A 26,193-nucleotide genomic window follows, 5' to 3' on the forward strand; every position below is an offset into this window, starting at 1 on the left:
TTTGCTGCATGTCATACCCCCCCCCCCCTTTCATGTCTTCAGCTCTCCTGTCAAAAATAAAGGCTGAAAATGTCCAAAAAATATAAAAAGTTGAATATAAAACGGTTTTAGTAAGTGGTAAGTTTCTTCACCAAGAACTATATTGTCTATTGCATGCTCAGTCATTTTGAAGCGCTTTTGTATTTTTACCAAAATATGGTAAATATAAGCCGAATCAAGTAGCTCAAGATATTAAATAAGCTTGCTGTCTTTTGCTGTGTGCAGTTTGTGGAAATAGTATAGAACACCACTTTCACAGCTCATCTAAAATATGGCCCAGGTGCAGAGCGCTTTTATAAAAGAACTCACTCTGTAAACTGGGGTCTACTGTAAATCAACAAGAATTTATAAGTTGTTGATGTATTTCCTACACTGTGTGTATTAATATGATGGGATTAACAGATGAGCCCGTCAACAATGTAGGAGCCACATACTGTATGTTGTTTGTGGTCTTACTTAAATTATTATTATATCACCTGTTCACCTGGGTCTTTTGGGCTTTGACAGAAAGGGGGTGAGCCTGGGAGCTCACCCCAACACCTTCTGTTGCACTTCTATCGACACACAGTAATTATACATTTGGTAACTGCAGTGCTATTTGTATTTTACATGTGGAGGAATAAATCACTGCAATACAATCTCGAGCACGTCACAGTGCGTTTATGCACCTCTCAGTGTTTAGTCCCTCGAGGCAGCACTTTGTTGGGCTGCTTACAGCCGCAACAAACACCATAAGCTTATGAGACACCGTGACCCTATAAACGGATGGATGTGCTGAGTATAAGTAACACTGGGAGCTAAGTGGTCCCATGACTGACAAATGCAGGAAAAGTTGTTTTTTTTGTTGTTGTTGAGAAACACAAAAAGAGATTCAGCTTACAGAAACTGATGAACTGGGTGCACTAGTGCAGTATCCAGATGAGGGAACGGACGCCACAGACCACCTTCGCCCATCCGCTCTGCAGAAAGAAAACAGAGAAACCGACTGCTCAGTGGTAGCTCCCCACCACATATGAAATCTGCACATCCTGTTGACTCACTCCAATCTTCAAAGCTTAGCCTTTCTACACCTGCAAATCTCATTTTATGCAAAATCTTCCCATGCAAGTTTAAAGTGATAACATCTGAAGCGGACGTTTTCTTACCTTTCAGTGCGGGCCAGTTGGCTACACCAATGCAAAAAAAGAGGAAGACACAAATGGAGAAGAAGAGTAAGAAAGAGAGGAAGAGGGCAGGCGGAGACACAAAGTGAGAAAGAAACAAACAAACAGTGTTGAATGATTGTGACAGTGTAAGTCTGGCTGTCAGAGTCATATCACTGTTTGTCTCTCACAGCACTGCTGCTGAACACCTGCCAAGAACTGCCATAATACTGCAGCAAGCGCTCAAGCGCACACGCACACGCGCACACACACACACACACACACACACGCACACGCACACACACACACACACACACACACACACACACACACACACACACACACACACACACACACACACACTCTTTGTGGGGACCTGTCATTGACAAAAGTCATTCCCTAGAGTAGACCCTTAACCTAACCATCACAACTAAATGCCTAACCTTAACCTTCACCATAACTTAATTCTCTCTCTCTCTCTCACACCACGACTGCCACAATGAACTCAGATGGTTCTGCTCTGAATGTGACTGAGATCTGAGGATTACTCGGGGGAATAAGCCGTGTTTGTTTTCTCATCTGGTTCTTATCCCACATGTATGTCATCCGCTATGTGTAATCAAACGCCCTACTACTAATGCTAGGTTGTTTTATTAAGGCCCTGCAAGGATTAAGAGGGTAGAAGCTAAAAATTAAAAACAAGGCTTTGAATCAATGTTAGAATGGACGCCTGGGGTGGAGTAATAAACTATTTTGAGCCAAAATGTAGGCAGTCCTCACACCCTAAGGTTAAAAAAAGCATCTTGACGGGTGAAGAGGGGGCTTGCAGCTAAATGATTATGCCTCACCCTTGAGGGGAAAAAAAAGTTCTTTATTCTTCATGTGAGTGAATGCTAACTTTTGTGTGTTTGACTTGTTCATGTTTACATGACAAAGTAATTCACAGCTCACAAATAATTTTTTTTTTTTTTTTTAAATCACAGCTTCTGTGAATAACAAATAAACCCAGAGGAGAGTCAAAAGTGCTGTCACAGCATCTGTCTCCGCAGCTTAAATAGTCTCAATAAATTTAGATGAGTCATGCAGGCTCGTGTGAGGCAATCCTATCAGGAGGCTTCCCCTCTCCATCCTCAAGCTTATGGTGCAATATGCCATACTGCACTGCAACATTAAATGCAAAGTCAAAACACACGATATTTGAAATAAGCCTATACATTTAAAGTACACTATTTTCTGCTATGAACGAGGGTGCCAGTTACAGCTGCTATTCCTCTAAATTCCATTGAGTGTATACACAGCTGTAAGAAGTGTGATGAGAGGGCAAGCTCTGCAATCTTCCCCATAATCACAGAAGCCCTGAGTAATGAGTGTGTGCACTGACTTTCCACCTTAATTTAATTGACAAATACCAAGACTCATGTCCAGCAAGTGGGCCTGGGGCCCTTTGGCTGGTTGGACTTGCTTCTCCATTGCCTCATTCCCACCACAGTGGCATGTTCATTATTCATGCAGCTCAGTTTCATCCAAAACCAAGTTCCTCAATCTGTTTTGTATTGTTTTTAGCTTAAAATAAGTAAAAAATGTTGAAGTTTGTGTTTTGGATTGGCATGGCATTAACCTCTGTGCGGAAATATGGGTGTTTATAGCTTATGTTTTGAACTCAAGCTTTCTATTATCCAGTTTTTATTTGAGGTAGGAGAAATACCTCTGCTGCAATGTGGCTTAGCTCAAGTGCCTTAGAACAACTCCATATTAAAAAGCAGTTAAATTCATTCTTACCTGCGGGCAAACTGGAAGTTAGCAGAAGTGCTTGCAGAGACATTTCTGGGGCTTTCTGAAGGGCTGCTGCCAGCTGAAGAGACACATAAATCAGTTACAAGGTTAAAAATTAGTACAAGCTGAGATATGTATATGAATACTATGTATGTGACTATATGATGAATCATGCCAGCAGCTGTCCATTTGTTTTACATTCTCAGTTAGAGATACGCTCAATGATCATTTTGCAACTGAATTAGTTCAACCTGAAACAATCTAAAATATATATTTTTTTAAATCACAGTGACACCACCACAGAAGTTAACTACTCATGTTCCCTGCCTAATCTAAAAGAATGTGCAGACAGCACAGAGTACGGTCACACGAAAGGGTCACTAAAGGGTTTTCATGCCAGCAAACCACAACCTTGAGTGCAAAGAATCAATGAGTCTCCATTTAGCACTTCAGGCAGCTGGATGAAAAAATAAAAAACCCATAAGGAAACTTCTGTATATCTTGTGCACTATACTGTGGGCACATTATGGTCCAACAGCAATGGAAACTTGATAAGGGAAACCAGTGCTAGTCTTGTGACATGCATCAAAACAGAAAGTTAGCCCGAGGGCACATATACTAAACAGAAATGCTAATGTGGTGGGCTCATCATTCTATCCGGACCTGCTTGCCTGTTTTTCATGTGATCATGTCTACGTAAAGTATGGGTGATGAGCCTCTGGTCTAATTGCCAATTATCACACACTGAGCCGAGCAGACACGCAACTAAAAACAACACGAGTACCTGTGGCAAGTGGGAGAGGCGAAAGAGGTCGTGAGAGCGTGGGCGACGGGGTCCCGACCGCCAAACTCCTTCTCTTGTTGTTACGGGAACTGTGAGAGGAGGAAAACAAAAAACATTTGATTATACAAGACAATTACAAACACAATCACTCAGCAGTGCTGCTTTATCAGTGCAGTAAACAGTCAGGTAAAATAAAACAGAGTCAACCTATGAACTGGAGTTGTTGATCGTGATAAGGAAAACGCTGATAGCTGTTATGATACTGGCAGGCCAATGGTGTTTATACATCCACATACATGCATAGCTACAAACATGTTGGTATGTAAAGATATAACAATAATAGAACTATTTTTGAATGGGGAGGAGTAACCAACATAATGGATATATTTCCCTTAAGTTTTTTGAAAATACATAACATACATCAGCACGCAGAAAAAAACTCTATGTTACACACAGAGACGGGGCTCACTTAGTAAGAGCTGAGAAATAAATAAAAAGATATGTGCCCTAATGTGTGATTTATTTTTGTTAAAATGGATTGGACAACATTGGTATTGAAACAAGTAACATTCAGGAACCATTATCAAAGTCACGATATTGGTATCAGAACCAGAACATATGGAACCATACCCAGCACTAATGGTGGCATGCATGCCTAAGGTTGCTGTCCCTGCACTAAAGTATCAGTGAAGATCCGATAACGTTTCCTGCGTCTGGAAGAATTTTCATGTGAGAATATGGGAAAAGTCTGGGAAGAGCAGCACTTGTACCAGTGGGCACACCTATATGTGAGCCTATAAAAAGCAGCCATGGCTGGTTGTTATACAATGACGCGAAGAAATGAGTGGTCCTAATGACTCCCATATCATAACAGCACAGGCCATAACATACTGTGACCACACCATTACAGATCCATGGATTAACCCAATCTGTTGGTAAACCACACAAACTGACCTATAGGTTGATAGGTGATCAGATTGTTTTTCCATTGTACAGAGTCAAAGGTTCAAGGGCTGATGCAACCTTGGATTCAAGCCTTTTCTACATATATAAAAACCTGTTCGTTTGTGTTGTTTTGATGAAAGAGGGTTTCCTTCTGCCATGCTGGTTGGCTTAAACTTGCAACCAGTTCTCCTCTTTGTGCGACGAGCTTTGTTCAAACTTTCTATATTTTGTCAACTTCTTTATAACTCCTTTAAGGAAACCTATTTCTAAGAAAAGATCACATAATAAAAGTGATGACCGGCAGAGCTGTTTAAAAGCTGGCAGAGAATACTAGGTGACATTTCTCTAAGCATGACTAATAACATAATAACACAGGCATAAACGTCTGTGTTATTATGACACAGTTAAGTTTAAATGGGTTTTTTTCCACTTCCTGTATATTTGTGCAAAAATGGTGCCTGGTGCTCACTGTGTGTGCCAGTGTCTTCATCCAGAATAGAATGTGGGCTTCTTTTTAGTTTACTTTTACATTCCCCACTAAACTGGATGTAAGCCATCCCATCATGCTCTCCGTTTCATCCAGATGATGTCGATGTCATCTCTCTTCCTCTCTGACAATGACCTAAAATAATTGGGGGGCTGAGACATCAACAGAGCCTGACATTTCTGGGTCGGTGCTGAGGCAGATTCACACAGTTTATGGCCCCCAACCTAAAAAGCCTCAAGTGGCAGAGACAGCACAGCAACAGAGAAAAGGGAGAGCCAATAAATGCTTGACTTTGGCTCCAACGACACACCAACATCGTCACCACAGAGTGACGCTGTGAGTGTGCACCATTTTCTTCTTATCAGAAAATAAATAAACAGACACCCTTTTCACACTATAGAGAGCCTGGGTGGTGTGAAAGCATCACTGTATCACACCATGATCACAAGAGAGCGTTTTTAACACGTGGCCATTGATAAGGCTACTCATACAACGGTGGTTGGTAGGGACTGTGCAGGCAGCCATCTAGTTATAGATGAATGTAGGCCACTGAGATGCAGGCCTGTATGTTTCACATGTCTGCTGATGATGAAGGACTGCATTTATTCACTGAGCTCCATTCAAAGTCACGCTGTGATTTATGGGTTACATGACTGATGGATGTTCCCTAGCTACGGGAAAGGTGGATAGTTTAATGCTCCACAGGATGTCTTTAGCAGCTTGTTAATAGTTAGAGATTTATTTTACGTATATTTAAAAGATGAGGTTTTCTTCCAGAAGGAACGATCCTTAGCAGTGGGTCTTGTAGTGTATGCCATTGACACCAGCTATAACTGATGCATACTGTCTTAGAATCACAACAAAATATTGAAGGATAGAAAACACAATACAATACAAATTCCATAAATCCCGATTAGGTCACTGAACTCACTGATTGCCAAATACACACTGAGTCCTTACATGGCATAAAAGGCTAATGATACTGCTCTACTTTGTCAGGGCTGATTAAATTTATCTCGCCGATAAAAGCACATTGACAACACTACAGTCCCACTAACAACATCAGTGTATCGATCCGCATTGGGACTCTGTGTCGCTTTATGCGACAGCTGGTAGCAGACAATGCAGTCTGGCCCCAAACACAACACTATACAATGGCCACGTTTCTCCGTCGGAAACAAAAACTAGGGCGGATGTAACGTTAGCCGACACACACACACACACACAGCTACACACGGTATGCTATCACCGACACAGGAATGACATTATCAATCTGAGTTGTACACTGATAATCGTACCAAACACTGTAGGGGTTGCGTTTATGTGCTGTAAATCGAATAGCTCAACATAAACGTTCAACAAATTGCTGTTAGCCAGACAGCGAATGGCACAGCTCAGTGGGGAGCTGATGATACACTGGCGTTTTCGGTTTGCGGGCGGCGGCAGTCAAGGCTGTACCGTTATCACTGTTGGCTAGCTAGCTAGATATTCAGAAAGACTAACGTTAGTATCAAAACAGGCTGTGCTGTTTTTACCTTTTTGATCTTTTCATCATGGCCCCGGTCACAAAACTAGTTTTGTAGCTCGGCAACACGGTCCAATAGTAGTTTTGGTCAGACATGGTGATGGTGTTGACCGATAAATCCAATCCAGATATGAGAAATTGTATTCTTGTTAAAGTGGGAGCATCATGGTATACAGTCTCTCTTAAGAGTTGTTATTGGTTGCGGTTAGGCCAGTACGCAGTGTCCGACGGCAGAAACTCCATTTAGCTTCGGTTCAAACTGACCACAGACCCACGGCACCCAGCAGCACGGTGATGTTGAGCGACTGCTACGGACATGTCCGCTCGGCTCCTTCTCCCTATTACCAGCAAAATGTTGGAAACAGTCCGTCTGCTGCGGGTTGTGACATTATCTGGCGATATCTTCACCGACATGTAGCTAAGAAGTGATACAAACTTTCCAACAGCACCAGCAACGCCGCACTGCGCAGTCGCGTCAGCTCGTGCCGAACGGAGGAGGGACTAATGATGCCTTCAAGCACTCTCGGAAATATTGTGTTGAACAACTCGAATACAAACAAACCGCACAGAGAAAAACCGAAATCGTGTTCGTGAAACGTCTGGGGACGTTTTCAGGTAGTTTTTTCCATTCTGAATGGATCGTCACAAAGCTGAAAACAGGGCTGATTTTCTAAACTCGTGAAAAGTTGACTTCTTAGAAATACAACAAACAAACATATGATGCTAGTATAGAATAGGATGCATTGCTGTGGATTAAACTACCTAACAGTATATAAAATGAGTTAAAATAAGCACAATATTAAACATTTGCAGCAGTACAATTTAACATACAGATTGATGCAACGGGAATATTAATGCAAACACCGACATGGAACATGTTACTACACAAAATACTTCTGTAGGCTATTTTAGGAAGGGATAAGTGCATTTTGATGATTATACTAACATACTTTTACTTAGGTAAGGTTTTGAATCCACTACTGCAGCCGGATAGGTAGGTAGGTCAGATGTCCCTCCCCCAGCAAGGTTTTCCAGCTCCTCCTGGAGGACCCCAAGGCATTCCCAAACCAGATGAGATATATAATCTCTCCAGCTTGTTCTGGTTCTTCTACCAGTTGGACATGCCGGGTATCCTCCAAAGGAATATACCTAGGAGGGATTCTTATCAGATGTCCAAACCACCTCAACTGGCTACTTTTAAAAAAAGGGAGCAGCGGCTCTATTCAAAGTCAAGCCAACAGAAACAGATCATCTGCAAAGAGCAGAGAAGCCAATTTGAGGTCGCCAAACCGGACAATCTTCTTTCCCTGGCTCCCAAAAAACATACAAGAATTAAATCCCCCTTTCAATACCATGGACACAGTGCCACTCGGCCAGGCATGCCAAACACTTAAATATGCACTTCAATATTCAATGGAAAATACAGTGCTTTCAAGTTGGAGAGCGAAAACAAAATACTTTCACCCAGGTAACACTTAACTAGTCATTTTGGTGCCTAAACCTAACTGTCATCGCCGCATGACACTCACTTTTTCTGGCTAAACCTCACTACTATGGCCACAGAAAGGACCGTCATCTGGCGATGCCTGAAGCCGGCTCACAGCCATCGGTTGACGGCTAAACAACTGACTCTTGTAGCGGGCGTCCCGGAGCTCTGTACCGGCTGAATACAAGCAGCAACTGCCGCTCAGATTTTATCGTTCCAAGGCACTATAGACTGTTCACGTAACAGCACTTTACTTATTTTAGGTATATAATGGTCTATTGGTGAAGTAGCATTGATCACTTTGAGGAGGAGGGTTACATTTAGTCCTAACCGGGGATAAAAATAATACTAGCAGAGGCAGGGATATTAGACCAGAAAGGGGGAAATCCCACGCATCCCCCTGAGGAAATCGCACCCTGCCTGCAAGGATAAAGAACTGGTCCACTCTTCATGACCAGGACAGAATCTGCATTGCTCCTTCTGGATCTAAGGTTAGACAATAAGTAGGAACTTTTTTTTTCAAAAACAGGGCTATACTATATAATAATATATGCAGACCTTCAGGCAGTTTGATTACTTGCACATGTGTTTGGAAATGACTTGTGTGCTCAAGTCCAACTGTACACGCATATTTCTTTTTAAACTAAATGACTACAAACAGGAGGTCAAAAGCCCACAGCTAATTTAGCCACCTATTGAGTTAATCCAGCCCTGCTAGACTATTAAACAGATAAAAAAACACTGTCCTAGCAAATCCCTTAGATTACTAATAAGCCTTTCCACAGACACACTACAAGTCCCTGCTGAAGTATTTGAGTGTTTTGTTTGTAGAGAAACCACTTACCTTTATGAATAACATATTACAATCGCGATAGTCTCACATTGCCAGACCTATCTCCACAACGTCGTGAAATAAGGTCTGCCTACACCATACATACATTATGGGATAGGAGAAAAAAACACCTCTGTTGTTTCCATTTCTTTAAACCAATTACAATTTTCCTGGGCGGCGCTAAGCTCCGGACACAGAGACAAATTAGTCTGGGGAAGGAACTTGTCTTGGTGGAACATTAGCACCCCGCAAATCATACTCCACATACAATATTAAATGAAGTTAACTGTTTACACAATACAGTAACGTAAGCTATTTAAAATACCTGGATACATAATTAAACCTCATTTACTCTTACCAGTCCGAATCAGAATCATAAAGGGTATTATTGCCAAGTATGTTTTTAAACACATACAAGGAATTTGACTTAGTGTTGTTGGTGCACGTCACTCATTCTCTACATGGAATATTAAACAATATAAGTATGGGTATAAACCACATAAGTATAAGTGTATGTGCACAGTATGTATTAAATGAAAAAATAAAAATCAAGACAAATAAAAAGAGCATTACAGCAGAGAGAGTACAGTGTTATGAAGAGCCGGGGGGGGGGGTGGAGAGAGTCAGGGGGGGTTCCGGGGCTTGTTGATAAGGTTAGTGGTAGATGGGAAAAACTGTTCATGTGGCGTGAGGTTTTGGTCCTGATGTATCAGTGTATCACCATGCGTGTTTCGTCCATAGCAACCCTTACCAATCGGCCCCAAAACGTCCGGTTAAGAGAATAAATGCCGCAAACATTTTCTTTTTAAATCTTTACAATCATTCACAGAAAGAAACAAGCAGCCATGTCTTATTACATGATAAAACTTGCCATTTTTAGCGTGTAGCTTGCTAGCTCAAAGGTTGTTTCCTGTACAAAACGGAGTTGATCCAGACTAGTATTACAATGAATGACAATTTCCTTCTCTGTTTCGCACACCTTGATTGGCAGGAATAAGCAGGATGTGAGCGGCACAAACATATTTAACTCTATAAAAAATTACATCTGTCGACTGTAATCTAGAATGTCCCATGATATTTCTCTGACTCACAGATGGTGAAACTACAGCCTGGCGTAATCACTTCTCTAAAGACTGGGGGAAGTCCCTGAACAGGTTAGAGACAGTGAAGAGATTGATTTTGTTCTGACTGAGGTGCCTCCGGTTTGAGCAGGAAGCTCACAACTTCCTTCATGCTCTTCATGTGTGCCACTTGAAATCAGTGAATGACTGGTAATCTGGAATTTGAGCAGATGCCAGAGGGACCGTGGGCCCTCATGGGCCGTTTGGGCCGGCCAGCCAATCAGAAGCCGCATGATTGTCACAGCCTTGCGACCCCTTGATTGTAAACGGCGGCTCATATCATTTCTCTTGGCCCCCTTTCAAGCGTCAATAACAATTTTCTTTGGCCCACTGATCAACTTTAAATCCTTCACACCTATCAGTATGGTAATCTGATCAGTATTTATCCCACATATGAGTTTCGCGATACCACAGTCATGGTTACCCTCAACAGTCTAACAGATATCCAGTTTAATTATACACCCATGCTGTACTGTGGTTAAAGTCATTGTTTATGCATGCCTTTTTAACAATACCATTGTTTCCGCTGTTATCACATCAAAGATTTGTATCTCTATCTCTTCTCTCCCTCTCTAAACCTGAGTGGTGAGACATCGCAGACTTTCAGGCAATCCACGTTAACATCTTGAAAAGTTCTTGTTTATCAGGAAAGTGTCAATTAACTGTCCAATGGTGTGACATATGGTATGCATGCACAGTAAAGCTGATAAGTGACAGGCACTTGTTGGTCTGGTTTGAGGAGGAGAAAGGGAGCCAGAGGGAGGCGGAGAGAGAAAAAGAGAGACAGCACCAAATAGTTCAATTTATCATACTTACACATTTCCCCTGCGAGGAAGACTCAGTTCTTTCTAGAAAAGAAGATGGGAAACATAGAAATGTGAATATCTTCTTAAATAAATCCCTTTTCCAGGTTTTTTATGCTAACATTGGTTTGAAATCAACTATTGCTGTTTTTTTGTTTTACTATTTGGTTTAAAGGTCCCAAGGCATGAAAATTCACTTTATTTTTTAACATTCATGTGAGTTCCCCCGGCCTGCCTATGGTTCCCCAGTGGCTAAAAATGGTGATAGGTGTAAACCGAGCCCTGGGTATCCTGCCATGCCTTTGAGAAAGCTCAGACGGGCCGATCTGGAATCTTGCTCCTTATGAGGTCATAAGGGGCAAGGTTATCTTCACTTTCTCTGCTTTGCCCTCCCAGAGAATTTGGCCCACCCATGAGAGAGAGACATCATGGCTGTCATACGAGCAAAGTGGCAGTTGGTCAAGGCCACACCCCAAGCCTCCACCTTACCCCCCCCCCTCCTCAAAAGCTACAGACTCAGAAATAGTACATACTAAGGAAAGCTCATTGTGAGTCTGCCTCTAGTGTCTGTAATTCTGGACCAAGGCTGAATTTTGAGAAAGAGACTTCAGATACAGTATTAGGGACCACTAAGGTCTATATAAAAGAGACTTCAGATACAGTATTAGGGGACCACTAAGGTCTATATAAAAGAGACTTCAGATACAGATTAGGGCCACTAAGGTCTATATAAAAGAGACTTCAGTACAGTATTAGGGACCACTAGGTCTATATAAAGGACTTCAGATACAGTATTAGGGACCACTAAGGTCTATATAAAAGAGACTTCAGATACAGTATTAGGGGACCACTAAGGTCTATATAAAAGAGACTTTTTTATACAGTATTAGGGGACCACTAAGGTCTATAGAAAAGCATCCAAAGAGCACTTTGTATGTTTCTGCTGTTATGAAAACACACTGCTCTGAATAAACAGGGAGGAATGTGAAGTTTTTTTTGCTGTCATAGCAGGCACCTATAACATTCATTAAAAAATGTATGCAACAGCATTTATTGAGATTCCCCTACAATGTTTACCCTTCTCTGTCACTCCCACATATCTTCTTCTTAATGCAGTGTACATCTTATTAGCTGCAGTACGACCTAGTTTCTTGCATGACAAGTGGGTCTTCCAGACATTTAACAGCAATGATACAAACCCTGAATAGCCCATGGCTACTGCGTTTGAGCTCAGGCAACTGCAAAACTATATTCTTGCCAATCATGATTCGAAGGGTGGCAAAAAATTGATCTGAGGCTACTTTCACTGGATTTATCCTCTCCATTTTTCTAAAGACACGTCTCAGAAAGTGACTGGTTAATGTATGCCACATATAAAAACAAGGTGGGTACAAACATACATACAACAAAGACATTTCTGCAGAGAGATCTCTTTTTAATTATTGTACTTTAAGCTTCATCACTAATCAGAACATTTCAATTTGGACCAACATACAGTATGTTGTGTATTTTTTCAAGGGAGACCAATTTCAACATAACATCATTATCATTATAATGACATGGCTGCACTTACATTTAAATTGCAGATTCATTTCAGGCGGAAAAATAAGTGAATGGGAACACCCAGTTTGAGTCTTTCATCACCATCCCACCTCCTCCATAACACACCAGGGGTAGAAACAATACAGCTTTCACTACTTTATTTATGCAGAAAATATACACATGAATGAACTACAGGGAGGGAAAACAAATCATTATTGTTATTCTCTACATTCCTAATAGTTATAAACATGGCACCCAGGAGAAGATTAAAAGGGATGTTTCTGCCATTCATGCACCCTTGGGTTTTAAGCTCCTGTCACCAAGGCAACCAGCTTCACACAAGTACCAATTGGCAGCTCCAAAATAAACACATAAGACCTACGTTCATTAATTGCATCAAGAGCTACTATTCATCATGGGGCCACCACCTGTTTTAATAAATAGACAGATACTACATATTTCCAAGATGTCTTAAAGGCTAATCATAACAAAGAAAGAAAATTCAGTGAAACCCAGCTCGCATCATCGCCAACTGCTCATTATTATCATCATCATCATCATCATCATCATCATCATCTTTATCACCATATCACCACGCCGACAGTCTCTATTTACCTGTAGACCGCGGCGTCTCAGGATATTGGGCTCGTCCATTATTGAAGACAATAAAAAGTCCAAAGTGGATCTCGGATCAGTCAGCCCATCCTGCGCTCTGTCCTCTCCATGGAGCATGAATACAGTCCTCCTCGCTCCTGCTGCTTCTGTTTCACAACCAACGCCTCCTCATTCCCGGAGAGAGCTGCACAACCGGTCCCGAAAACGCGGGCACCTCAGTCAGCTGATCACCTGACCAGGAGGGGAGGGGAGGGGAGCGAGGAGGCGTTGGGGTTAGGGTTAGTTATCCTCCCCCGAGTAATGAAGTGAGAAGGCTTGTTGACCCCCCTCCCCTATTGACATTATGTGATCACTTGTCAAATTAGCATCACAGAGACTCTAACAACTCCCAGGAAGAGCTGCTTTCGATTCTCATCTGAACTCCGAAAACACTGGCATGACAGCTTGCACACACATTTTTAACATTTGTAATATGAGGAATATTTTGTATGTTGTATGTTATTTTTTTTTATGTATATATTTCTTGTGTGTATTTTCTGCTATCCACCTACTTGTGAGCCTGAAATAAAGATAATAAATGCAAACTACTGGTTTTACTGGGTGTAATGGACATTTTTCAGACCATCGTTATCAATTGCCTACACAGAAATTCTCTCACTCCCTCATCATTTCATGTTCTCCCCATACTCTGTCTCTGTTTTGGCAAAGCTCAAGCCTCTGGGATACATAACCTGGAGCGGAGGCAGATGTTGTAAACATTCAGGGTTAAGCCCAAACCCTAGGAGGAGGGGTCAAGGACATGCTCCCCCGTGGAGATTCCCCTCCCCCCCACTTAAAGAAACTCTCAGGTTCTGAACCCAAACGCAGACCAGGACAAGGTAGCAGGTAAAAAAAGGTAAGTATTTGTTGTATTGTAACTGGAAAGGGAATGCCAGACGTGTGAGTCTGGGTGATGGAGTGCTGATGGTTGGGACAAACGTGTTGGGAGGTGGGTACTGGTGGAATGGGGTCTTGATGGAACGACGTGGTTGATGGTTCTGGTTGCCAGGCAAGAGGGAAGGGAATTCCAGGGTGAATGTGGCCTACTGCAGACAGAGGAACAGGAACTAGTTAAACAAACATGCATGAACAACAAATCACCAGCGACTGACAACAATTGAGGCTGACACACAAGCACAACATACAAGTGTTGGATAACGATCCGTCAGGGACTGGATGTCAGGTGACAGCGTAAATAGTGTTGGGATGATGATCATCAGGACCAGGTGTGTAGATTACTGATGAGGAACCGGTTCACTTTGGTCTATTTACATTTTAGCATACTGTTTAAGCAGTTATACTTTTTTGTTTTCTCAACTTGTATATATTCAAATAATTGTTCTTGTATGATATCCTATTATTATTTCATGTATATTGTATGTTGTATCCTAGTATTTCATTTATATTTATAGTCTGTGCTATGTGACTGATTTTGCTGCTGCAACACTGTAATTTCCCATTTTATTGGATCAACATCTATCTATCTATCTATCTATCTATCTATCTATCTATTTATTTATCTATCTATCTATCTATCTATCTATCTATCTATCTATCTATCTATCTATCTAGCTATCTATCTATCTCTTTATCTATCTATCTATCTATTTATCTATCTATCTATCTATCTATCTATCTATCTATCTATCTATCTATCTATCTATCTATCTATCTATCTATAACCTGACACATTTACAGCAGCTATTTGCACTTCATTTTCCTAAGCCATTTGATAAGGAAATGCCTTAAAATCTGTACATCGTTTTAGGAAAACATGGTAGTTGCCAAGGAAAAAAATCATCCTCTAGGGCATTCATCCTATTTTGTCTCTAATTGTTCTACAAATGTTTAACTTGAGCCCGCTACTGCCTCTGAAAGACAGCAACGTCGGCCTAAAAGATTCATGGCTTTTGAGAAAACATTCGGTGCATAAGCCATCCCTTTGTTCTGCCATTGTTCTTAAGAAACCTTTATGGTCACCATGATGTTGCATCATCAAGCAATAATCTGCAATCCTAAGTAAACTCTCCAGTAACACATGCAACCCACTTGTCGCCTTTTGTTTTGATACATGCAGTTCATCTACTTTCACCCATCATGTGAACTAACACTGTGCCTGTGTGGTGGAATAACAGAGAGGATGCAGAACAAATGTGCTTTGAAGTCACGCTGAATAGCAGTGATTGATCAGTCACCCAGCGGTACCATGATGTGTTTGTTTTCCATACACAACAATGGGTAGACTCTTGTCCTGGGATGTCACTTGTCCATTTTTGTGTGCCAGAGGGACATGAATCCTTTGTTGTTCTCTTGTGACGTTCACTGTTTATCCTAAACTGACAAAACTGAGTGTTGGAAATTAAACGTCTACAGAGCAAATATATCTACACAAGAAACCTAATTGCTTTTCAAAATCTGTTTCAAGTGTCTACTTTGCATAAAATGCATGTTTGACCTATTGGATCTTGGGGTATTTGAGTAGAAAATGATGCTCTAATACAGTTTTTCTCCATTGGTTTGGCTCATTTCTTGAAACAGAAATTACATTCTCAAAACTCTAAGATCATTTGGCAAAACATTCTTACAGTTTAGCACAACACTATAGCTCACTTGCAAAAGCTCATATCTCTCCCAAAACAGTTCACTCATGCTTCAAAACTAAATTCATTTCTCATATATAGAGTCAGTGCCACCAAAATGGCAAAGATCCTTCTCAATTGCTTCGCTCATTTCTCGAAACAGACCGGACGTTCTCAACACTCTTGGTGCTTTTGCCAAAATAACGTGGATGGTTCGGCACAACACCATGGGTCACCTGCAAAAGCTCATACCTCTCCCAAAACAGTTCACTCATGTGTCAAAACTAAATTTCCTTCTCATTTCACCAGTCAGTGCCCCCAAAATGCTTTGTCCCTTTAGCATTATGTAAGCACTGCAAGTCAGAATGTTTAGATATTTTGTCACTATGGCAGAGGACATGGAAATATCCCTCATATCACTTTCAGTCTAGCCAGCTTCATTAACAATGGTGACAACCCGACAATGCGTGAGCTTAGAATTGTAAGGTTCTATCTCCGTTTAGGGTAGTTCTGAGATATTGAGCATCAAAGTTTTTACATCCCAGCTGACAAAACCGTTGTAGTATAATCTCTATTATAGCCTTATCTACAGTAATCTTTTTTTTTTTTACAAAAATAAAACCACACAGGCATTACTGTAATAAACACCTAATGGATCAGATTGTGGCAAAAACTCAATGTCGACCAAAAGTGGAGATATAACCTTATAATTCTAAGCTCACGATGGTTACTGTACTGTTTTTTTGTGCTTACACAATAATTGTGTAAAACTGAAAAAAGAAATAGGATTTCACAAAAATATATACTGTAATACAGAATTTTATCATTCACACACATACTGTAAAGTACTTCTATACATCAGAGAAAAGAAATGTATACAGCATAACACGTAATATAAACACAAATAAAAATCAATGAAAATTATATACAGCCTACAGCGCCTCACCCTCCTCTCCTGACCTATTCCACCACACGCACCCTTCCTCCTCCTCCTCCTCTCCCTCCTCCTCCTCCTCTCCTCCTCTTCCTCCTTAACTCCTCCTACTCGAGCAGGCAGTTGCTCTTTTACGTGGCCAGTGCCTCCATGTTCAGAAATTGTGCTGGTCTTGCATTGTCAAGATCTTTCTATACATGTTTGGGAGCATTCCAGTCATGGACAGCACCTGTCATGTAACTAAACATACTGTTGATTGGTCATCTGAGATGTGTGAAACTCCTCCTCGTTAGAAAGTTGTTTCACCTGACTGTCAATTGCTGTGAAAAAAATTTTTTATCAAATGTTCCAAGGGATTCATATGTGGATTCATGGTGTTCTTGACTCATTTTGACATGAACAGACTATGTGGCATGAATGGCTTATACACGAAATGATGCTGACAAGTTTGGAGTGAACAACCATTAGACCGAAGATCAACAATCAGTTTAGATCAGCAAGATCTATTCACTTGGAAATTGTGCAAATGTAGGCTACCTACTTAATCATTTGCAAAGATGTACTGAGACATTGAGGCATGTACTTAGGCATTTGCAATTATTGATGAATGAATGAGAAATTCAATTCTGTTGTGAACAATTGCCAAGTAGTTTGGAGTTTGTCCATGTTGTTTTGAGAATGTAATTTCTGTTTCAAGAAATGAGCCAAACCAATGGAGAAAAACTGTAATATAATACGGTGTCTTTTTCTGTCTTTTGGGATTGCTTCATGCACAGCAGAACTTGGCGTTGCCTGGTTTGGATTTGCTGGATCACTTCCCTCTAGAAGTATCAGTTAAAAGATGAATTGGAAATTTCTTTATCTTTATTTGGTGGCAGAGTCGTGCCCATAGGCCCAGTCAAGTGTGTTCTAAATTTGAGTGGTGTATTAAAAATTGTATCATGTATTTTGAAAAATTGAAGATTTCATTCATCAATTCACAATTTGTTTTCCCATGTTTAAAATGTGGCAGTCTTAACCGATAAAGGAGAGTGTGTGTTGTGTGGTGCCACACGAGTTTTGATTTCAAATCTTGTTGAAGACTCAGGCTGTTTATGGGAACAGCAGGAGATGCAATTACAGAGACAATCAAGCAATTCTGTGTGCGTTCAGCCATATGTTTCCTTCCATATTTCTGTCCTCAATCAGTGAGTTTACTGTTGCAGATCACGCCGTTATCCTTTCTCATCCCCAAACGAGATTAGAGTTATAATCAGTTTCATACAATGAAGAGATTTTGAAAGAGTTCCACCCAGGTGACAAAGAAAATGTTTCTACTGTACTGCAGTCACACTTTGCCGTCACGCATTGCCAGACCTTCACAGAAGTACAACAGGTACGATGCTGGGTCAGCATTGGGTTTGTACTGTTACTGCTAGGGGATTTGTTTTAGACAGACTTGATCACAAACTAAGAAAACGTTCTTTAAATTAAATGTCCAGAAACATCTGGATGTTGTTCTTCACCTGATAGACTGATGATGGAGTTTGGAGCTACAAAAGGACCCACTGGAGAGTTTTCCTTTTTGTCATGTTCTCCATGTGATCCAGCATAGGTCATCTTCAAGTTGTCCATGCTCGTTAGTGAAACCAGTCAGGCATGAAAGTCAGCTCTTCCTCTTTTCACTGCCCTCTTTTTTTACAGTCGTTTTTTCCTGCTTTGTCTTCTCTGATCTGAACCTGACTTCTTTGCATTACAAGGCTGAAAGGTGGAAATATGAGTTCAGCAACTCATGGATTTGGGGATTGAATAATCTTAACAACTGGAAAAACAGAATCAAATTAAACAGATATAATATAGTAAAAATAATATCATGAATGACACCAACTCTGAAATATCAAGGTAACTATTGTTAAAAATTACCTATGATCCACAAAAGTTTGGCACAGTGACTGTTTCTTAGTTGGGGGGGTTAAATCACAAACCTGCAGCTGCAACTGAGAATCAATTGCCTTTGATTTAGTTTCTGCAAACAATGGATTTCCTTTCATATTTACATGCTCCTTCTGACTCCAAAGAAAGCTGTCCTTAACCAATTGATGTCTGTACTGTGGCTTCAGGGCCACCAGAGGACGCAGTGGAGCTGTTTGTCCATTAATGTCAGCAGTGTGGAGAGGATACTAACAGGTCCTCTGCCCTGTGCACCCTGGGAATGGTTCGGTACCTTGGCACTCTCGGTGCAGTGTGAGGGTAATGGCAAAAGAAAATAACATGAATTAATGAATGAATGGATGACTACATGAAAGAGTCTTGAATCAATGATTGACAGGGGAGGGTCATTGATACTTGTGCAACGTAATGTTATGTAGGGTGGACTGTATGTTGTATGTAAGTGTAAAGTCTATGTGTTATTGATGTTTACAGCAGCCTTATGTAGCACTGATGCCCAAGACAAATTTCCCTCAGGGGACAATAAAGTTGATCTTGATCTTGATCTTGAATGATCATTGTAGAATGGCAGTTAAGCTTACTTTCTCCACTTGCTGATTTGCCATCAACACATTCATCTATATACAGAAAGACCTCTCTTGGCTGGACATCCTTCTCAGACAGGGGAGCTAAGCAGCATGGTGGCCCAACGGTCAACATTGTGGTCTCACATCAAGACGGTTCTGGGTTTGGATCCAGGTCGTTCAAAAATGATTTCACTTTTTATTGTATTCTATCCTGTCATATCCTGTCACAATGTGCTGTCATTGTGATCTTTCTGATCTGATGTTAAGTTTATAACAGCCAGCGCCTCTGTCTGCAGGGTGCATGATGAAATTCACTGTCATTATTCAGAGACTTCTTTTTCTCATGATTTCAAAACAAGTCAGAGGTTTTTTGCTCTCCGTCCCTCCCACTTGACAAAAACTATGAAAAGAGAAGGAGAAAGACAGTTTAAATAACAGTTTGCATGAGTCACTTTACACCTTTCACACACTTTCAAGTTGCAATGTAGACTCCCCTGGAAAAGCACATGACTGCTTCATCATCTCAGTGACTCAGTTCTCAGAAATTCACACACATCATTCTTTGGTAACTTCTTTATATGCTCAAACGTTGTCCTGGCTTTTCATTCAGGACATTATTCGGTTACACTTAACTTCAAGGCATCTACATAAGAGTGACATGACACTGTCATGAACGTATCATAAACATCATAAACAAGTCAGGAACTTTTGTGACATAATCTTTTTTTTAGGAAGTGTAAGTAATGTAAAGTAAGTTATGGTTAGGGTTAGGGTTAAGGTTAGGGTTCATGTGTCATGTCACGTGTTCATGAAAGTGTCATGACCCTCTTATGTAGACACCTTCAAGTAAAGTGTATTCTTCGTGTAGTGACAGGTGCAAGACCCTCTAAAAGCTCTGGTTCTTAACCATTTTGGCTTGTGACCTTTTGTTTTACCCATTATGTAATGAACGTCCTCTTCACAACTCATATTTTTCAGCATTAGTATGCTGTAGCTTATTATGTCACTAGTAAATTGAAGAAGGCACAAAAGCTAAGTTTTGAAGGTTTATTAAAACACATAAACAATCTGTCTTGTGGCTGTCGTAGCTGGTGTTGATTGGAGGCCGGCCCTGTTAAGGCTTTCCATTTAGGACATTATTCTTCATTTTGTGACAAGTGCAAGACTTTCTAAAGCTCTGGTTCTTTAAGGTCCCATAGCATGAAAACTTCCCTTTTTTGAGGTTTTTTAACATTAATATGAGTTCCCTCAGCCTGCCTATGGTCCCCCAGTGGCTAGAAATGGTAGGTGTATGTCATGGTAGGATCCGAGCAAAGTTGCGGTTGGTCAAGGCCACACCCCCAGCCCCCAACTTGCCCCCCTCTCCTCCTCAAAAACTACACCCTCAGAAATAGCACATACTAAGGAAAGCTCAATGTGAGTCTGCCTCTAGTGGCTGTAATTCTGGACCAAGGCTGAATTTTGAGAAAGAGAATTCAGATACAGTATTAGGGACCACTAAGGTCTATATAAAAGAGACTTCAGATACAGTATTAGGGACCACTAAGGTCTATATAAAAGAGACTTCAGATACAGTATAGGGGACCACTAAGGTCTATATAAAAGTGAACTTCCGATACAGTATTAGGGGACCACTAAGGTCGTATAAAAGATACTTCAGATATGGTATTAGGGACCACTAGATCATATAAAAGAGACTTCAGATACAGTATTAGGGACACTAAGGTCTATATAAAAGAGACTTCAGATACAGTATAGGGGACCACTAAGGTCTATATAAAAGTGACTTCAGATACAGTATAGGGGACCACTAAGGTCTATATAAAGAGACTTCAGATACAGTATTAGGGGACCACAGGTCTGTATAAAAGATACTTCAGATATGTTATTGGGTACCAATAAGGTCTATATAAAAGAGACTTCAGATACAGTATTAGGAGACCACTAAGGTCTATATAAAAGAGACTTCAGATACAGTATTGGGACCACTAAGGTCAATAAAGAACTTAGAACAGTATAGGGACACTAAGGTCTATATAAAAGTGACTTCAGTACAGTATAGGGGACCACTAAGGTCTATATAAAAGAGACTTCAGATACAGTATTAGGGGACCACTAAGATCTATATAAAAGAGACTTCAGATACCGTATAGGGGACCAAAGGTCTATATAAAAGAGACTTCAGATACAGTATTAGGGACCACTAGGTCTATATAAAGAGACTTCAGATACAGTATTAGGGAACACTAAGGTTATATAAAAGAGACTTCAGATCTATTAGGGACCACTAAGGTCTATATAAAAGAGAATTCAGACAGTATTGGGACCACTAAGGTCTATAAAAGAGACTTAGATACAGTATTAGGGGACCACTAAGGTCTAATAAAAGAGACTTCAGATACAGTATTAGGGGACCACTAAGGTCTATATAAAAGAGACTTCAGATACAGTATTAGGGGACCATTAAGGTCTATATGAAAGCCTCCAAAAGCACCATGTCATGGGACCTTTAACCATTTATGCTTGTGATCCATTGTTTTACCCCCTATCACACGACTCTTGCTTCTTTGCTCTAATTACACATTCAACTTAATTATTAACGTCACTTACACCGCAATATTGTTTCTCTTATCATGGCAACCGCACTTCAAAATTCCTTTTGTTTGACGGCATTTTACTTACTCAGTCTACCATATTTTCATTGTCTATTTCTTGCCTGTATTTCTTGCCTTGTATTTCTTTCGTGCTTACTTGTTTGTGTGTTATTGTTTTGTTTTTTTGTTTTTTTGTTTTTTTGTTTTTTGCTGTTGCTGCTATGCTGCTACTGTAACGACAGAATTTCCCCGTCGAGGGATAAATAAACTATAATCTAATCTAATCTACTTGTACAGTCTGTCTGAGCTGTGAGAGGTTCCACCAAAGAATGGTGTTTCCTCAATTTGTTTCATTTGAATACCCATTGAGGAAGTATCTAGCATTTCAGCAATCTAGCAATCCATTTGTGCAACAGCCCCACACATATTACAGGAGCTTTGAATCATGACATTTTCGATAATGTCATTACATTTTTACGGGTATGTGGTAATCATTTTATTGTTTTGTTATATTTTTATATGGACATTTTCCATACAATCTAATCTTCATCAGTCTGCAATTGCTTCTACGGTCAGGGAATGCCCTCATGGAGAAAGAATAGGGTCAATGACACAGACACCCATGTATTAGGGCAGGGAAACCACGGTATTACAGTAAGTGGTGAACTAACCCTAGTTACTGATAGAAGGGAGGGCTTTCACATACTGATAACATTCCATAGTACAGACACAGTTGTAGCCTATCTTTAGCTCTTTAGTCCGTCCCAACAATTGCAACAAACAAAGAGCAGGTATGTCACTTGTTTTTCAGTCTATTTTGATCATAAAGAGAGCTGACAAGCTTTGTTTATTGTATGTTGTCACAGACAGCTAATAGAAATGGACATGGCAAGGCTGGACTGTTCTCATAGTGGCTTGCGGTCTTTGGCAGGAAGTTAGTCTATAGCATTTGGAGATGGGCCTTCCCAGGTTTCAGTGTCTAGTCAGAGAGTGAACAAGACTCTAAATGCCTCTTTGGTCTGGACCTGTTCCTGACCTATGACCATACTTGGCACAGATTTGCAAGGGACCAGAGAGACAGCCTTATATGGATCAATAAACTATCACATTATTAACCCTGGAGGAGCTAACGTAATTCTCAATTGTCTGCCTCCTTAGAACTAGTAACTGTAAGACATTTGGCTATTTATTTGATCAAGTGACACATAACTGGACAATCATGGTGAAGTAGAATGCTGAGGTGCACACCGTGTACTCGTGACAAAACCAAATCTCATCCAGAAATCCCTTTATTGTATGTCTCTCCTATGTGTCTACCCTCTGATTGATGTGCTGATAAAACTGGAAAAAAAGCTGTAAATGTTGACATTCAAGGCACAGATTTCTAATTTTGTAAGTCACAAGCTGTTAACACGTACTATGCTGAAAAATGTTGCCACATCATGACATATGGCCCTGGCTGAGCCCATCGGAGGCTCACCTGACTAACCAGGGGTGTGGCAACACAGAAGCTCTATAAATAAAAGCATGTCAAGAATTTCATTCATAACATGGACAAACCCCATCCACTGAGCTGCAGCACTCTAAAACCAGACCTACCTGGCAGGCTCACCATGCTCAGACCACGCACACTTGAGCAGCTCATCTCCTGCATGCTGTTGCTCCTCGCCTCCTTCTCCAGCTCAGGGGAGAGCCGGCCTCACGTGGCCCACCAAGGCACACCTGATGTGGGCAAAACGGACAGCCAGAGGGTCCTGCTTCTGGAGGCGGTGAAGACGGGGATCCTCGACTCGTTGGGTATGGACAGGGAGCCCAGGCTAACTCAAAAAGCCTCGCAGGAGGAGCTTGCAAAGATGTATCAGCTCTACAGGGAAAAACAGAGAGAGCTGAGAGGAAATTCCAGCCAGCCGATGAGGGAAACCTGGCAATCCACCATGTCTACTGTGCTCTTTCCAGCTACAGGTGAGATCATTTTTAGATAGGGAGACATCAGGAAGACACGCAGGCCTAATTTAACCATTGTCATGCTAAAATGACTGATGTGAAAAGCCAGTGTGGAACGTTTGAGTGGGAGTAGGAAAGAACGTTACACGACAAGATCCTGCAGTGTTTACCTCTGCAGAGGCAGACAAAAGCTTTTGTGCCATTGTGGTTGTAAATAACTTTTCTCCCTGGAATTTATCTGTGCAGAGTTTGAACGTATGCAAAGGGTTGGGAATAACATCAAACAGTCCTGTAAACAAAGCCAACACATTCCCACAAGCTTTTAGAAATCATGAGCGTGACAGACACACCTTTTACTTGATGTTACACTTTAAACATGTTTTTATCAGTCAATGTCATCAATGATAAGCGAAATGATGACTTGAGAGCATTGGAATTCAAATTAAAAGTTCAGGATGTTAAATACGTTATCTTTGTTTGTTTGCTCTCAAAACAGTGTAGGATGTTGCCAACTTTGGTTCTAAATAAGCTTTTTTTCCTGTTTTAGTGGAGCCAATAAAAGCGGTTTGGAGGGGAGCACACCCACAACGCGTGCATTGGTACAGAGCTGTTTTCCACAAGAACCCCAATATCCAGACTGAACTGACACTAGCTCGGGCCGAGCTGAAGATTTCCAGGCAGATTTTAAATAAACCCACCTCATTTCAGCCTGAGGTAAGACCAGAAATTGAAGTTAAAGTCAACCGAATGAAGCCGATGAACTCTGCTGCATGGACACATGGAAACTCTCCGGTGAGAGCCAATGCATCACACACTCAAGATGTGGTGCTGGACATCAGCCCTGAGGTGGAGAGGTGGATGAGGACTAATGGTGGAGAGGCACTGTTAGTGGATGTTGGAACGGTTGTGGGGGACAAAGAGGCCTTCAAGGCAAATCCAAGCATTTCTCTGGAGTTAGGCCTCACACCGCCCAAACCAGCCAGGAAAACAAGGCTGCCTCGCTCCAACAAGGAGGACGTGTGCGATGAGCGAGGATGGTGCTGCCGGAAGTCTGTCACTGTGTCCTTTAAAGACATTGGCTGGACGGACTGGGTGGTGGCCCCAACTGAGTACACAATGCATTTCTGTGACGGCACCTGCCCCCACAACTACAAGCCTGCAAGCATGCACACACAGGTGAAGTCTCGGCTGCATCAGATTACCAAAGGAGGGTCACCTCGCCCCTGTTGCGTGCCGGCCGCCTATGAGCCCATGGTCCTCATGCACTATGACAGTAGGGGAAAGTTGAAGCTGACTCCTTTCGATGACTTGATTGTCAGTAAATGTCACTGTGCCTGAGGATCTGTGCTTTTATTATTTATTTATTTTGTTTTCAACCTTTGGGTGAGCCACTGAAATAAATGCTACATGCTGATTATGTTCTCAAAGGATCATGTATCACAACTGCATAAATATCTGTTTTTCACTGGCTAACTAAATTAAAATTGCAACTTTATTTTGAAGAAAAACACATCACTGCTGCACAGAGTTTTGTATTGCATTGTGGATCAAGCAGTGGATCTGTTCATTCATAATTGTATTTATTTACAGTTCTATTTATGGTCCTAAAGATATAAGTTTTTGTTTTATTATTGTACAGTATGTTTTAGTACCAATTAATGTTATTATTATTATTATTATTATTATTATTATTATTACTGTTATTATTATTATTCACTTGTTTATTTGAAGCACTGTATTGTTTTAAGAGATACTTTAGATATATTGTTTGTCGTCTGACACATTTCAACAATTGTATGACCTAAATAAATGTTCTGACGTATTCATACTGAACTGTTGCACTTGAATATGTCAACATGTACATTTCATAATAAACACAACAACATAATGTGTTCTCATACGTATAATTCATCCAAAGAGATACTATCACCCGCTGTGGATCACAAAGGCCACGGTGTGCCAGATATATCAGCAAATAAAGATATGATAACGTCTATCTCCCGTTATTGACCTTGGCCTTGACCGGGAAGTCAAGGAACCACCGCAACACAATCACTGGTTTCATTTAAAAAGACAAAAGAGTACAAAAGCAGCTTGCTGTGTAAACTCCAGACTGCTCAGATTGCATATCAATGACGATACTGTAAATACATTTTCATTATAGATTATCAAAGCTTGTGATATTTACTTTCAAGTGCTCTTGAGATAAGTTATTAGAAAAAAGAACAAATGATTCTGGGAGACATTGTAATGCCACGGAGCAGAACGGACCCAAACGCTAGGCTCAATCTCAGAGAAAGAGGTTTATTTAAACTCAGCAGGGAAACGAGTGAGGAGCTGGGGAAGTGTGGAGGCGGACGCCAGGAGATGAGAGAGAACTGGAGAACTGGGGGAAGGATGGCGGGGGCCAAGAGGACTGGGATCAGGACGGCAAGGGACAGGGGGGAGGAGGGAGCTGAGAAAGTCCAAGGAGGAGACACTGGAGACCGGGGAGCTGAAGGAGATGCGGAGAGA

The 26,193-nt window shown here is 41.0% G+C and overlaps 2 protein-coding genes across 5 annotated transcripts in view; one reads left to right on the forward strand and one right to left on the reverse strand.

Annotated features, from left to right (window-relative positions):
- The window catches only part of mast3a (microtubule associated serine/threonine kinase 3a), a 36,548-nt gene extending 23,338 nt beyond the window's left edge, over nt 1-13,210 (reverse strand). The window contains exons 1-6 of one of the 4 annotated variants that reach the window (XM_032530533.1): nt 13,095-13,210; nt 10,951-10,982; nt 3,739-3,827; nt 2,961-3,033; nt 1,185-1,205; nt 920-998 (exon numbers count right to left, since the gene is read on the reverse strand). In XM_032530533.1, the coding sequence (XP_032386424.1) occupies nt 920-998; nt 1,185-1,205; nt 2,961-3,033; nt 3,739-3,827; nt 10,951-10,982; nt 13,095-13,133 (333 nt within the window). In that variant the 5' untranslated portion in view covers nt 13,134-13,210. Of the gene's footprint in view, nt 1-919; nt 999-1,184; nt 1,206-2,960; nt 3,034-3,738; nt 3,828-6,705; nt 7,170-10,950; nt 10,983-13,094 lie in introns of those variants that run through there. The other 3 variants (XM_032530534.1, XM_032530535.1, XM_032530536.1) reach the window with 3 other exon arrangements.
- A 9,637-nt stretch (nt 13,211-22,847) lies between these two features.
- gdf15 (Growth differentiation factor-15) lies at nt 22,848-25,029 on the forward strand. The gene is made up of 2 exons (XM_032532240.1): nt 22,848-23,697; nt 24,227-25,029. Exons 1-2 carry the CDS (start codon nt 23,286-23,288, stop codon nt 25,015-25,017), a joined length of 1,203 nt encoding a protein of 400 aa, XP_032388131.1. The 5' UTR covers nt 22,848-23,285; the 3' UTR covers nt 25,018-25,029.
- The last annotated feature ends 1,164 nt before the right edge of the window (nt 25,030-26,193 follow it).

Source organism: Etheostoma spectabile, chromosome 12, assembly GCF_008692095.1.
Source record: "Etheostoma spectabile isolate EspeVRDwgs_2016 chromosome 12, UIUC_Espe_1.0, whole genome shotgun sequence".
NCBI lineage: Eukaryota > Metazoa > Chordata > Actinopteri > Perciformes > Percidae > Etheostoma > Etheostoma spectabile.